This window comes from Rhinolophus sinicus, chromosome 3, assembly GCF_057876585.1.
Source record: "Rhinolophus sinicus isolate RSI-liver-muscle chromosome 3, RSI-T2T, whole genome shotgun sequence".
Taxonomy (NCBI): Eukaryota; Metazoa; Chordata; class Mammalia; order Chiroptera; family Rhinolophidae; genus Rhinolophus; species Rhinolophus sinicus.
Genome location: NC_142503.1, coordinates 48,081,049 through 48,096,153, shown reverse-complemented (window position 1 = coordinate 48,096,153; position 15,105 = coordinate 48,081,049). Strand labels below are relative to the sequence as shown.

At 40.0% G+C, this 15,105-nt stretch overlaps 1 protein-coding gene across 1 annotated transcript in view; it reads left to right on the top strand.

Annotated features, from left to right (window-relative positions):
* The first annotated feature begins 10,763 nt into the window (after nt 1–10,763).
* Nucleotides 10,764–15,105, top strand: part of ANKRD31 (ankyrin repeat domain 31) — a 126,378-nt gene continuing 122,036 nt past the window's right edge. Inside the window, exon 1 of the mRNA XM_074329204.2 lies at nt 10,764–11,063. Within this exon, the coding sequence (XP_074185305.2) occupies nt 10,960–11,063 (104 nt within the window). The 5' untranslated portion in view covers nt 10,764–10,959. The remainder of the gene's footprint in view (nt 11,064–15,105) is intronic.

Genomic DNA, 15,105 nt, shown 5'->3' with positions numbered 1-15,105 from the left:
ATAAACACATTATGGCATAGTCATGAAATGAAATACTACGCAGCAATAAAAAGGACTGAACTACTCATGCACACAACTTGGATGAATCACAAAAATATTTCGTTAATGAAGAAAGCCAGATACAAAAGTGTACAAACTATGATTATATTTATAGGAAGTTTAAGAATAGGTAAAATTAACTTATGGTGGTAGAAATCAGAACAGTGGTTGACTGTGAGGGTGGGGGAGTGCTAGAAAGAAGCACAAAGAAACATTCTGTGGTAACAGAAATATTCTATCTCTTGATCAGGGTGGTGGTTACATAGATGTATATACAGAACTGACTTCAATAGGCACAGTAGGTACAGTGCCCAGGATCCACAATACTTTTAGGGGCTACGAAAATACTTCAATTTTAATTTCTTTTAAAATCAGAAATAGAAAAATGAATGAAATGTTAATGAATGTATCTTTGATTATATTGGTTGATGTGCCAGCACATTCATAGAATATAATTATTAATATTTTAATGAAGTAAGGGATACACCTGAGGCCCAGGAAAGCCATAATGCAACCCTGTGTATGCATTTATGAACACTCATCAAATTGTACATTTAAAGATATATGCATTTCACAACATTTAAATTTTACATCAGTAACAAAATTTATGTAAAAAAAAGGAAAGAAGTACATTGCTTTCAGAGGGACAGTTGCCATTTTCCCTGTGTAGAAGCCTCCTCCTGTGTAGCCAGAAGGTGGGTGCTATCTTCCTGTGTTGCACCCTGTCCCCAACATAGTCAGATCTGAATTTGCATTGGCCCGGTGGACTCCACTAATTCCATCCTCTCACTCCACTCTGGTGACTACCTGGGACCTCAACCCTACCCAATTCGCTCAATGATGGAGGCACTTTCTCGTCAGGCAACCAGCCCTGACTACCTTGTACTCTTTCTTGGACAAGTCTCAGGGATCTGTGGGCCCTAGGCTGGGAGCAGCTGGCCTTGGGGTGCTCTGGAACTTTTGCTGAGTATCTCCAGGCTCAGCACTGGCACCAAACCAGAATCTACGTTAACTTGGTGAGCACTCATCCCATCCTGGTGACTTCCAGAGACCCTGCCTCACCCAACTCGCATATTGCAAGAGGCTCTATCGGTGGTGGAGCCTAACAGAAGCTGGCTAGCAGCAGCAGCAGTCCTTAGGTTTCCTGAGCTTTTTGCAGAGCTACCCCAGACTTGGTACTGGTGACAGCCATTCTCAGTTGGCAGTGTGGCCTCTTTCATCTGTCTCCAGGTCCAGCAAAGGCAGCGACCCACTGCAGATCTCTTTGTAGCTCCTACCAGGTAGTCCCCGGCTCATCACAGGCAGTGGCTGACCTGGGCCTGCACCAGAGCGCCTCCCAAGAGGCCCCAGAACCAATACACCTGGAGGTCAGCTTCAGACCACAGCAGAGCACCACCCAATTAGCCCCAGAAGTGGAGTGCCCAAAGGGTAGTCTCAAAAAGCACCAGAGACCACTGGAGTGAATCCTGCTCCATTGGGTAAGCCCACCGCACAGTAGCCCATAAGCTGTAGATGAGGCCAAACCCCACAGCCAGTCAGCCTGAGGGTCAATCCAGCCCACTCATGTGCCAACAGCATTCAAGCCTCAACTACCATAGGAAGACACACACAACCCACACAAGGGACACCCCTGGAGCACCCAGCACAGGTGACCAGGGAGATTGTGTCACTGGGTCCCACAGGGCACCTACTACATAACACCACCTGGTCAAGACTGACAGATGTAGCAGATATGCCTAATACATAAAAAACAAAACAAAAATAACAACAACAAAAAAAAAACAAAAAAACAGAGAGACAGCCAAAATGGGAAAACTAATATGTCCCAAATGAAAGAACAGGAGAAAACTCCAGAGAAAGAACTAAATGAAATGGAGGCAAGCAACATACCACATACAGAGTTCAAAACAATGGTTATAAGGATGCTCAAGAAACTTAGTGAGAACTTCAACAAAGAGATAGCAACCATAAAAAAGGACATAGAAACCATAAAAAAGAACCACTTGGAAATAAAGAATACAGTAACTGAAATGAAGAAAGCACTACAAAGAATCACCAACAAACTAGATGAAGCAGAGGATGGCATCAGTGAATTAGGAGATAAGGTAGCAGAAAACACCCAATTGGAGCAGCAAAAAGAATGAAAGAAAATAAAATGAAGCTAGTTTCAGAGACCTCTGGGACAACATCAAGTGTAACAACATTTGCATCATAGGTTACTAGCAGGAGAGAAAACAAAGGACTGAGAACCTATTTGAAGAAATAATGACTGAAAACTTTCCTAACCTGGTGAAGGAAATAGACAAACAAGCCAAGGAAGCGCAGAGAGTCCCAAACAAGATGAACCTAAGCAGGCCCACACCAAAACACATTATAATTCAACTGGCAAAGGTTAAAAACAAAGAAAGAATCCTAAAAACAGAGAAAGAAAGGCAACTGATTACATACAAGGGAACTCCCATAATATTGTTAGCTGATTTCTCAACAGAAACTTTTCAGGCTAGAAGGGATTGGCATGAAATATTCAAAGTGATGAAAAGAAAGAAACTACAACCAAGATTACTCTACTCAGCAAAGCTATCGTTTAAAATTGAAGGAGATATAAGGAGCTTCCCAGACAAGAAAAAGGTTAAGGAGTTCAGGCCCATCAAACCAGTATTACAGGTAATGTTAAAGGGACTTCTTTAAGAAGAAATGGAGTGGGAGTGGGAGGGAGAACATAAAGATGAATAAGATCCTTTAATTAAAGGTACAGTCAGATAAAGAGAACAATGAGGAACCCTAGACGACTTCCTGTACTATTTGAAAGGAATTTGAATTGATGAAGGGAGGGCATTTGCTCAATTTACCAGGGGCAATTGAGCAGAAGATCTCTGTTGGAAATTATTTTAGCCCTGCTCCAAGCTGGCATGACTTGGAGAAGGTGGGTTTTGTAATCAGCTGGGACCAGATAAATACATATATACAAATAACCCTATCATAGACACTTTCTTTATCATGCAATAAATTTGACCTGCAAAATTTGCACAGACTGTACAAGCGAATGGTGCAATGGCAGCTTGGACACCTAGCTTCACTTTCACTTGATATATGTTGAAATTAAGAAAAAAAAAATATTGCTTAATCTCTTGAGCAGCTTTTCCATGTTTAGGGTAGAGTTTTCTACAAAACCTTATGGGATGCTTACTAAAAATACAAATTGTTGAGCCCTTCTCCTGGGTAATTAGGCCTATTTGTTAACATATAAGAGCTAATTATATATTTTTAAGTGCTCTACTAAAACCCTAAGGTGTGTGTCATAATTCAGGTGAATCATGCAAGCGGATTCACCACTGATACAAGGCATCAGGAACCCAATGAAAGGATTCCAAAAATACCAAACCCCACCTTCACCCTCTGCTCAAGACTCAAAATTACATTCAGTCATGTGATGTCTTAAAGTGGGAAGAGAGGGAAGGAGATGGTTCTTATCCCTCTGTCCCAGGGTGGGATTGTCCACCATTCTCTACATCTTTTCTTGGCCAATGTATCAAAAAGATACTTGGTTCCTTAAATCTCTATTTATTCCAGACTTGGGGTACTTGATTTTTCACAGAAGCCCTTCCTAAAGCCAAATAGAAGAGTGTATATTATGGTGTCTACAAGTAGATCTAAGCCAGAACAAATAGAAACTAAATCTTCATTGTCATCAGGATCTATTGCTCGAACCCAAAAGTCTTCTGATATGTTTGATCAAGATCCATTTTAAACCTATAGTACCCTCTACTAAGTTTAGGAGTCCAGAAAATAACCCCCGCCCCATTTTCCCTATCTGCCCCTATCACCTCCTACAGAAACATCCTGGTTTTGTATCTTATGTTGCCTGCTTCCCTGGTGGGTGGAGGTTTGGACCTATTTGAGCCATGCTTAAATTCGCAAGGCTTAAAGCTTCTCAGACTTTAGAGTAAGCAAGAACATGCTGGAGGAGAGTTGTTTAATATGCAGATTCCTGAGCCTCACCCCCAGATGTTGATTTCATTGGTCTAGGAAGGGGCCTGAGTAATTAGCATTAAAAAAAAAATTACCCTAGGTGATTTTGGTGTGTGAGATCAATGGATCTCTCAGGAAAATAAAGGCCTAAATGTCTGTAGGTAGATAAGAAAAAGGACTACATATAAGTTTTAGAAACACAATTCAGAAGCCAGAAAGATTGGAATCAAGATGACTTTGGAAAGCCATTACAGTATGGTTTTCAAACTTTCTACTTGTGACCAACTGTAAAAAATACACTTTACATCATAAGTAATACATACATATAAAAAATAAAAACAATACACTTTCCAAAAACATTATTCTTACATTATAAAATGCATGCTGCATCTCTATTCTTTTTTATTTTATCTTCAGCAGTTGCTCCTCACTGTGGAATTTCACCAAGAAAGGCAGCTTTGCCTGGTTGTTTTTATAAGTTCATGTGGCCCAGGCTGCTTGAGTCCTTCTCAGACTTTACTAAGGATGCCTGTACTCACCATCTATTACATGGACAATACCTTCAGTTTCAGCAACTCTTCTGAAATGGGCCTGTCATGCTTTCCAGTGACTCTGTTGACTGTTTGTGGGCTTTCCTGTTCTCAGGTCTGTCAGACACTCCTGTTTCCCTCTGCTTCCTCCTGCACAGATCCTGATACAACACAGCTCTTGTGGCTGTGGGTGTTTATCTCCAGTCATTTGTATTTTCAGTTCCTGAAGAAACCTTGCCACTTGGTTGTATTGTAAATTTTGTCCATGAGGTTTTGGTTTTCCCATCTAGTGTCTTTGTTTTTATGTGGGAATTTGAGAGATTCAAAACTGCTACTGCCACTGACACTTTCACCTTGATCTTCTTTATAACATTACATAATTTGTGTATCTTTAAGAAATATATTTTGAATAGTTTTGCCTTTTCCTTTGAGTTACATAAAGAGACATGTTCTCCCATACCTACCTTCATTTCAGGCCAAACCTTATGTTTGTGAGTCATTCATGTTGATACTTAAAAGTATATTCATTCACTTTTGCTGCTGTATTTATTATATTATATGAATACATCACAATTTATTTATCGATTTTCCTGTTATTAACTTTTTCTGTTCTTTTTTTTTAAATTTATTGGGGTGACAATTGTTAGTAAAATTACATAGATTTCAGGTGTACAATTCTGTATTACATCATCTATAAATCCTATTGTGTGTTCACCACCCAGAGTCAGTTCTCCTTCCATCACCATATATTTGATCCCCCTTACCCTCATCTCCCACCCACCCCACCCCCCTTACTCTCTGATAACCACTAAACTATTGTCTGTGTCTATGAGTTTTTGTTTCCCATTTGTTTGTCTTGTTCATTTGTTGTTTTTGGTTTATATACCTGTGGGGATAGAGCCCCAGAAAGCAGTTTCCAGGCTCTCGGCCTCACATAGAAAGGTGCTGGCTCAGGTAGTAAATGGCCATCAACTGTGATTAGATGGCCATCAGCTGTTACCGATTAGCCATTAGGCACTAATATAACTGCAGTGGTTACGTTGGGGGGTTGGTTGGTTAGCAGAGAAGCAGTCGGAGGATTGTGGCAAAGTGGGGTTAGCAAGCATGGATGGCAGATTGTGGATCATGTGGATCCTATTTCCTATGTCTCCAATCCAGCCGCCAGAGAGAATATAGTGGTATGACTCCCCTATCTATGGCTCCGTTGGTGTTTCTTTTTGGCCTCACCGTATCCTGCATTCTGGTGTGGGGACAGGACCAGAGCCCCACATGACAATTTTCCTGATTACAAATGAAGTTGAGCATCTTTTCACGTGTTTACCCACCAACCACATTTCCTCTTATTTAAAATAGCTGTTCATGACCTTTTAACATTTTCCTACAGGATTTTTTTTTTCTTATTAAGAGTTCTTTATATACTCTGGATATTAATAATTTCCTGGTTATATGTTCTAGAAATATCTTCTTCCAGTTTGTGTATTGCCGATTTTACTCTCTCCTTGTCTTTTCAAAAATATAATTCTTAATTTCTATGTAATAAATTTTATCAACCTTTTATGAATTTTGCTTTTTGTCTTATTTATAAAATATTTTCTACCTTGAAATTATCTCCTATACATTTAAAAGAATATTATACATTTTCCTCTAAATGTTTTAAAATTTGGGTTTTTCATTGGTCAATATCAAGTTGATTTTTTGTGTATAGTTTGAGGTATTCCTCAAATTTAATATTTTGTAAACAAATAACTGTTCTAACACCGTTTCTTCAATATCTTCTTCTTTCTCTATTGATCTGCATTATCAACCATTTTCATACATGCATGGATCTCTTTATGGCGTTCCCACTCTCTTTCACTGAGCTATTTGTATATTTCTGCTCCAGTATACACAATATTTTTATTATTTTTTTTAAACAGCTGAGTATCAGGATGGATCAATAACTAGGTTTTGTTTTGTTTTTAAGATTTTATTGGGGAAGGGGAACAGGACTTTATTGGGGAACAGTGTGCACTTCCAGGCCTTTTTTCCAAGTCAAGTTGTTGTCCTTTCAGTCTTAGTTGTGGAGGGCACAGCTCAGCTCCAAGTCCAGTTGCCATTTTCTAGTTGCAGGGGGCACAGCCCACCATCCCTTGCGGGAGTCGAGGAATCGAACTGGCAACCTTGTGGTTGAGAGGATGTGCTCCAACCAACTGAGCCATCCGGGAGCTCAGCGGCAGCTCAGCTCAAGGTGCCGTGTTCAAGCTTAGTTGCAGGGGGCGCTGCCCACCATCCCTTGCGGGACTGGAGGAGTTGAACTGGCAACCTTGTGGTTGAGAGCCCACTGACTCATGTGGAAATCGAACCGGCAGCCTTCAGAGTTAGGAGCACGGAGCTCCAACTGCCCGAGCCACTGGGATGGCCCTCACATTATTTTAATTAGTAGAGCTTTAAAATACATTTTGATACCTGATAGGAGAAGTCCTCCTTTTCCCAAACCTTACTTATACTTGCTGCTTCCCTGTGTTACTGTCTAAAGAATTCCTCAATAATGTCTCTGTTTGACTCCCACAATCCAAAGTGGAAGAGAAATGGTCCCAGATTGCAGAACTAGGTTTCCTAACTCATGTGGAGCTCAGGCCAGCATCCCATGTTGATAGCAGGTATTTGTTTCCTAGGTGTGCATAGGAATGCTGATATTATTATCTAGGCTTCATGGATTGTTTTTCTATGAGTAAAAGCATTTTCATAAATAATTGTTAATTGATTATAGAGAAATGAAAATTGCAGGGACTAGATCAATCTCTATCTAATTTGCAGTTACAAAAGTTAAGATGGAGAGAGATCAGAGAAAGTTTCTAAGCTAATAGAGTTAGGAAGCAGTGAGGCTGAAGGGCCCAGAGGGCCTGATCCCCTCCTCATTACTGGATAATATTGAGAGAGTGTCCTCTTATGAAGATCAGAATGCAAATTATTTTTAGGAATGGGTTACCAGCTTTCTAGGGAGAGAGCTGCCTTTCTTAGGACTCAAGTTTTGGTGAGGACGTGAGGGGATGCAACCATGCTTTCTTCATCTACTATATCTAAAGACTGAAGTTGGGAGCTTTTATTCTGTCACTCACCAGCTACCACCCATCGCCTACCTAGGTCCAGAACTTCTAGTGAAAGTGAGATGGAAGAGGCAATGCAGCAAGTCAAAGGGAAAAATGGCAAAGATCTTTGGGGGAGTGGGTACCTCAAACAGGTTTGAAGGGTTAAGAGAAACCTACCTTTTGGGTAAGAGAACTGGACTGTTATTATTTGTAAACCTACAAGTTCTCAAGATTTTGCTTTACTCTTCTCTTCTTCCTGTTCTCCCTCCCTACTTCCCTCCAGTTCTCTCTTTTCTCTTCCTTTCTACTTATGTTCCTGGAAACTTCTGTTTCATACAGATGCTCTTCTACCCAAGTTACTCCTTTTTGCTTTGAAAATTTTGACACCGCTCTGGTCTCTTACTTAGGACCTTTCATATGGTTCTTCATGATAATGCCTGTCATATAATGTAGTAACAAATGTTATTTAAATCCACAGCAGGCTAGATGAGGGAATGCCAGCTATATTTTATCTTAAGTGTTTATAACACACCCATGTATGTAAAGTTATTTAACCGCAGGAGATATTACATTTGTCTTAAGGATTTAAGACTTTTTTTGCTAAGTCAGATTTGCCATCAATACTGTTGTTCTTTTCATTATGTCCGGTCTTTAGACTCCCACTAGATGTTGCCAAAGCGCTGTGGAAAAAGCAATCTCTGTTTTTCATCCAAGGCTTCTGAGCTATTGAAGAGCTGTCAGAAATAGTAAAGACAGTAGCGTAAACACAGAACCAGGAAATGTATCTTCAAGACACAGGAAAAAAGTAAAGGAGGACTGAATTTTTAAAGGCATTGTTGGCATAGTTGAAACTTGTGTGTTAGCATTTTGACATCTATCTGTCAGCTTAAATGACAATGTTAAATCTTTAGAGATTATCCCTCCCAGGGCATCTGAAACTTGATTGAATTTTTAAACCAGGTTTCAAAAAAACAGTACAAACATTCTGGGCATCCTAAATTTTTTTTTAATTTTTAAGAATTGCCTTTTTCTGTTTATAAAAGTATTACATCACCATTTAAGCAATTGGAAAAAGGTGGAAAATTTGTACACTAATGAAAAAAATAATTACCCAGATCTCTACCACTTAGGGATATAGCATTTTAGCATATTTCCTTCCCTTCCAATTTTTTCTATACTTTTTAAACTATAAAATACTATATATATAGTATATGTATACTTTAATTATTTATATAGTATATGCTATACATGTATGTATATACTTTTATATATATGTATATATATCATTGCGCACACACACACACACTTTTCGTGGTAGCTATGAAACATAACAAAATAAACTTTCACAACTCAAGACAGAAGACATTACCAATTCTTTTTTTGAGTTTCCAGAGAACTCTTCCCCATACCATTCATCTGCCTCTCCCAAAGAGGTAATCACTACCCTGAATTTTCTTTTTAAATTATCCCTTTATTTTGAATTTTACCAAATATGAATGGGTCCTAAATCATATATTAATTTTGTTTCTAAACTTTGAAAGAACGGTTTCAAAAACATCCATATTGATATGTTCGTTTCTTTTGTCAGCCATAGGATATCCTATTATATAATGTACCGCAATTTATTTATCCATTCTTCTGATGAACATTTAGTTCTGTTCTCCCACGTAAAGATAATTAGGTTGTTTATATTTCGGGGCTATTATGAATGATGTTGTACATGTGTCCTGGTACCAATATGCAGAGATTTCTCTAGGAGTCAAATCACTGGATTGATTATAGGATGCTTGTTCTGTGATTTACCTCAAATCATTTTTTGTGTATGTAATGAGGTGGGGAACAAGGTTCATTTTTCCCCCCATATGGATACCCAGTTGTTCCCATACCTTGTGTTTAAATGGTTAACCTTTTTTCATTTTATGCTTGGCACTTCCACTTATTTTAAAGCAGTCGTGACATGTTCCCTGATATATGACAACTGCTAAGTTAAATATTGATAAAGCATAATTACACTATAAGGTGAGGGTTGGTCACTCCTCCCATTGTCTTTATTATGACAAAATGTGAATGTGTGTCCTTTAATTTAAAATATCACAGTGTGGGCCATGCTTATGAAAGGGGAGGTGTGGTTCATTCAAAATATTGAATGAAATGCAGGAAGATTGAGCAGTTTTTCAGAGACTGGGGAGAGAACATTCCAGGTAGAAAGACGGAACATTATGGCACAGGCAGATTGCCGTAAAACTAGAACTGGCTCTTCAGTTAGTAATACATTCTAAGAGAGAAAAATAACACGAAATCTTTATGGCAGTTCAAAGTTCAAATCCAGCTAATCATTTTACAAACCAGTTACATGATTGAAGAAGAAGTCAACCAGTGTTGGCAAGACTTGACTAAGGTAGATTATGCCCAATTCATATAAACCCAAGTAGCGTAGCTATTACTTTGTTTCGTCACCTTTCTCCTTCAACAATCATTTTATCTTCTGTTTTTCTTTCTCACCTGTTTCCCGTCACTATCTGTATTACAGGGTAACCAAAGAGTTGATGGGGGGGGAGGATACAAATACAAAAATACATCAATTAGATTAGTTGATGATCTAAAAACTTCTGGTAAACACGTTTGTTTTGCCTACCACGCGGGACACTTGGGTGGGTGGGGGGGTGACGGGGTGGCAAAGATATTAAGGAGAAAAACACCCTTTGGGTCTAAGGTAACATTCGGCTTCGGAATGCAGGACTGAGAGCCGGGGCTACTATGTTCCGGAGGAGCTGACAATTCATTCGGGGTTTAGGTCTCACAAGCATCAGGTGCATTGCAGGTGACGCTACTCAGGGCTCCCTCCCTGCAAAGGGCGTTAGGCGGGCTCCACCTGCGGTCTGTCAGCGGCAGCGCTGCTTTTCTGCTCCCACCCGCCGCAGCCCAGCCCTCTCTTCGCCCAGCCAACAACAGGATGCGAATAGAATCCGAAAGCAGAAGCGGAGGCCGGCCACGCCCCACACAGCCCCGGAAACTCAGTACCCGCGGACGCGCGCCGCCCACTTCCGGCCACGGGAGAGGGTGGGCGGGTGAGGGGTGTGAGCACGCGGCGCGCGGCTCCGACGTGCGGCGCGTGGCTCCCCCTGCCGGTTGCGTGGGGCGAGACGGCCTAGCCGGACGGCCAAGCCCAGGAAGACTCTCGCTGTCGTTCTACGCCCTCAGCCCGCGGTGCAATGCTCGGCTCCCGCCACAAATTTTATTTTTAACTTATAATTTCCCTGAGCCCTTAGGAAGTCCTTTTCTTTTTTCTTTTCTTTGTTTTTGTGGGAAAGGGAGAATTAGAGAAGGATTAAAAGAAAAAGACTGAGGCGAAGATGGAGGAAGGTGCCCAGGCCCCAGACTGGGACAGTGATGAAACGGTGATAGAGGGATCGGTGATGGAGAGTGACCTGGAAGAAGAGGAGCTGCCCTGGAGAAGGTGACCACTATTAGCGCCGGGTGTTGGAGAAAGTTGCCAACATTAGGGCTGGTCGCTGGCGCGGAGTGGCCCTCTGAGATCTGAGTAGAAATTCTTAATAGGTGAATTTAGGGTCACGGGCAGGATGAGAGCTTTGTGGGCCAGCCAGGCCTGAGCTATGTAAGCACTTGTAAATGAACAAGCCCCCCCTCCTGCCCCCCAACTTAAGACACAGCTTTATCGTAGATGGCTTTATGGCATTAAAAAAAAAAGCCTTTCTTCTTAACCTGGGGCTGTCAATCCTTTTGCTCAGGCAAAACAATCTTGGGTCTGAACTCTTCAAATACATTTTGCTTCAAGCAACTTGTAGCTCTGGTCTAGGAGATGGTTAGCATAATTTCTCTAAGGAAAAGAATGTGTGATGGCAGAACTGGTTACCATCAAACTGGAAATGGATAGTTTTACAAGACTCAAAAAGATGGTAGTTTAGTTCATCAAAACTTTGAACATATCTAGTTCTCAGTACTATATTTAGGGAAAAGTCTTAATGAAGTGTTAAAGGGTGAGGTGGGAAGTGATGAAAGATGAGCCTGGAGAGGAAGGTAGGGTGAGATCATGTAAGGCCTCACTTATCCTGTGTGTGTCCTAGTTAGGGTCCTTGTAAGATATTAAGGGAAACTCGTCATATCGCCTCTAGTTGGAACCGGCAAAAATTTTGCAAAGTAAATAAATAGAGACCTCTTTTTAAACTAAAACACTGAAAGTTTCATAGAAAAATATCAAATAGATCGAAAGATATGAATATTTTACGGAAAGTCTAATTTTGGCGAGAAAATGTCAAAAAAGCCCCGCCTTACGACGCGATTTGGTGGGAAAATGCCCGCTTACAAAGTGTTAAGTGGAGGAACACCATAATCAGATTTTTGTTCACTCTGGAATGCCCTAGTCTGGGGACTAGAAATCAATCCAGAATCCCATTAAAATGTGGATTCTAATGCAGGAGTTCTATGGTGGGGTCTGAGTTTATGCGTTTCTAACAAGCTTCCAGGTTAAAGTTGATACTTTTGGAGTAGGGATCAGCTTTTGCAAAGCAAGCCTATAAAGGTTAGCTTTGAAATAAAAGTAGTCACAGACTGAGATGATAATAGCTCAACTAGAAAGAAACAGCAGGAATGGAGGAAAAAGGGCAAACTTGAAAAATCTTTAGAAAGTAAATTTGTCAGGAGGTGATGATTGATTAGATAGGAAACTGATACCCAGGTTTCTGGCTCATTTATTTATTTATACACACACACACACACACACACACACACAGAGAGAGAGAGAGAGAGAGAGAGTGAGAGAGTAATCTTTGCTCTTGTTGATGTACAGGGAACATTTTGACTAATAACCCCCATAACCACCATGATCAAGATCTGGAACAGTTCTATTACTCAAACAAAACAAAACAAAAACTCCCTTGTGCTGCACTCTGCCTCTTTGGTTCTTAGCAGTTTGATTATGATGCATGTGGGCATGATATTTTTTGTGTTTTTCTGTTTGGGGTTTACTGAGCTTCTTGAATCTGTAAATTTATGTCTTTCACCAAACTTGGGAAGTTTTCTGTTACAATTTCTTCATATAGTTTTTTTTTCTGTAGCAATTTCTTCTCTTCTTCTGGGACTTTAAATGACATGAATGTTAGTTAGACCTTTTTTTACTGTCTCCCAGATCCCTGAGACTCTATTAACTTTTTCTCTCTCAATTCTTCAGACCATAATTTCTATTGCTCTATCTTCAGGTTTACTTACTCGTTCCTTTGTCATCTCCATTCTGTTGTTGAGCCCATCTAGTGAATTTTTAATTTCAGATATCACAATTTTCTCTTCTAAAATTTCCATCTGATTCTCTTTTATAGTTTTTGTTCTTTTGCTGAGAATGTCAGTGTTACAATAGCTGCTTTAAAGTCTTTGTCTTATGCGTATAATTCCAACATCTGGATCATGGGGCGGGGGGAGGGGGGACGTCTGTTAATGATCTTTTCTCAACAGTTAATCATATTTTCCTGTTCTTTGCATGTTGAATAATTCTGGATTATATCCTGTATATTTTGAACATTATGTACTGGACTCTGTCCTGTTAAAATCCTCTAGAGAGTATTGATTTTTTGTTTGTTTGTTTTGACAGGCAGTCAACCTGTTTAGGTTCTGACTTCACATCCTGTTTTACCTTCTGTGGGTGGTGGTTACATCAGTCCAATTTTCAGAGCCTTTACTGTGCTGATTGAGTCTGTCTTGACTCATGTACCACTCAAGTAAATCTGGAACTTGGGCAATAGTTAATATCGTAGTTCAGTTTTCTAGGTCTTTGTTATGCTTCTTTGAATTTGCTCTACATGTGGACAGCTTGGGCTTGAGCCTGGGACTTATGATGGATCATATACAGAATTAGGTGACTCCCCTTTCCTGCTGTCTTTTCTCCAGGATTCTCATGCACCTTTCCTTCCCTCTATCCACATGCTGGTTCATGTGACCAGAAGGGCAGATTTCTCTGAGTGTTAGCGTTCTTGCTGTAGAGCAGATCCTTGCACTGGGCCACCTTCAGGGCAAAATCTTAAGGGAGAAAAGAAAATAAGATTCCATACTCTTCAGAGTATCATTCCTTTAGCTAGAGAGGCAGATTTTCTCTTGGGTTTTAAGTACCACTTCTTCGTGATTCAGTCTAGGAAGGTTATATATTTCTAAGCACTTGTCCATTTCTTCAACATTACTGAACTTGGTGGCATATAGTCCTTCATAGTATTCTTGTATGATTCTTTGTATTTCTGTGGTATCTGTCATGACTTCTCTTTCATTTCTGATTTTGTTTGTGTCTTTACTCTTTTTTTTTTTTTCTCAAAGATTTTATTGGGGAATGGGAACAGGACTTTATTGGGGAACAGTGTGTACTTCCAGGACTTTTTTCCAAGTCAAGTTGTTGTCCTTTCAGTCTTAGTTGTGGAGGGCGCAGCTCAGCTCCAGGTCCAGTTGACGATGCTAGTTGCAGGGGCACAGCCCACCCTCCGTTGCAGGAGTTGAGGAATCGAACTGGCAACCTTGTGGTTGAGAGCACACTGGCCCATGTGGGAATTGAACCGGCAGCCTTCGGAGTTAGGAGCATGGAGCTCTAACTGCCTGAGCCACCGGGCCAGCCCCCACTCTTTTTTCTTAGTGAGTCTAGCCAAGGTCGATTTTATTAATCTTTTCAAAGAACCAGCTCTTTGGTGCATTGATTTTTTTCTGTTATTTTTTTTCCCCTCTATTTCATTTAATTCTCCTTTAATTTTATTATTTCCTTTCTTCTGCTGACTTTGGATTTCATTTGTTCTTTTTTTTCTAGTTCTTTAAGTTGTAATGATAGGTTGTTTATTTGGGATTTTTCTTGTTCTTGAGATAGACCTGTAATGATATAAATCTCCCACTTACCTGCTTTCTGCTGCATCCCAGTAATTTTAATACAATATATTTTCATTGTCATTTATTTCTGTGTATCTTTTGATCTCTCCTTTTATTTAAAGAAGTAAGTCATTCTTTAGTGACATGTTGTTTAATCTCCACGTATTTGTGGTTTTTCCCCCTTTCTTTTTGTGGTTGATCTCCTCCAAATTCAAAGCATTGTGATTGGAGAATATGCTTGGTATGATTTCAATCTTCTTAAATTTGCTGAGGCTAGTTTTGTGTCCCAGCATATAGTTTATCCTTAAGAATGTTCTGTGTGCACTATGGAATGTGTAGTCTGGTGTTCTAGGATGAAATGCTCTTTAACTATCAATTATGACCATTTGGCCTAATGTGTCATTTAAGGCTGATATTTCCTTATTGATTTTCTGTTTGGATAATCAACCCATAGCCGTCAATGATGTGTATAGGTCCCCTGCTACAATTGTGTTTTTGTCAGTTTCTCCCTTTAGTTCTGTTAGTAGTTGCTTTATATATTTTGGTGCTGTCTGATTGGGAGCATATTGATAAGTGTTATGTCTTCTTGTTGTATTTTCCTTTTATCACTATGAACTGTCCTTTGTCTCTTGTTCCTCTTTTATCCTGAA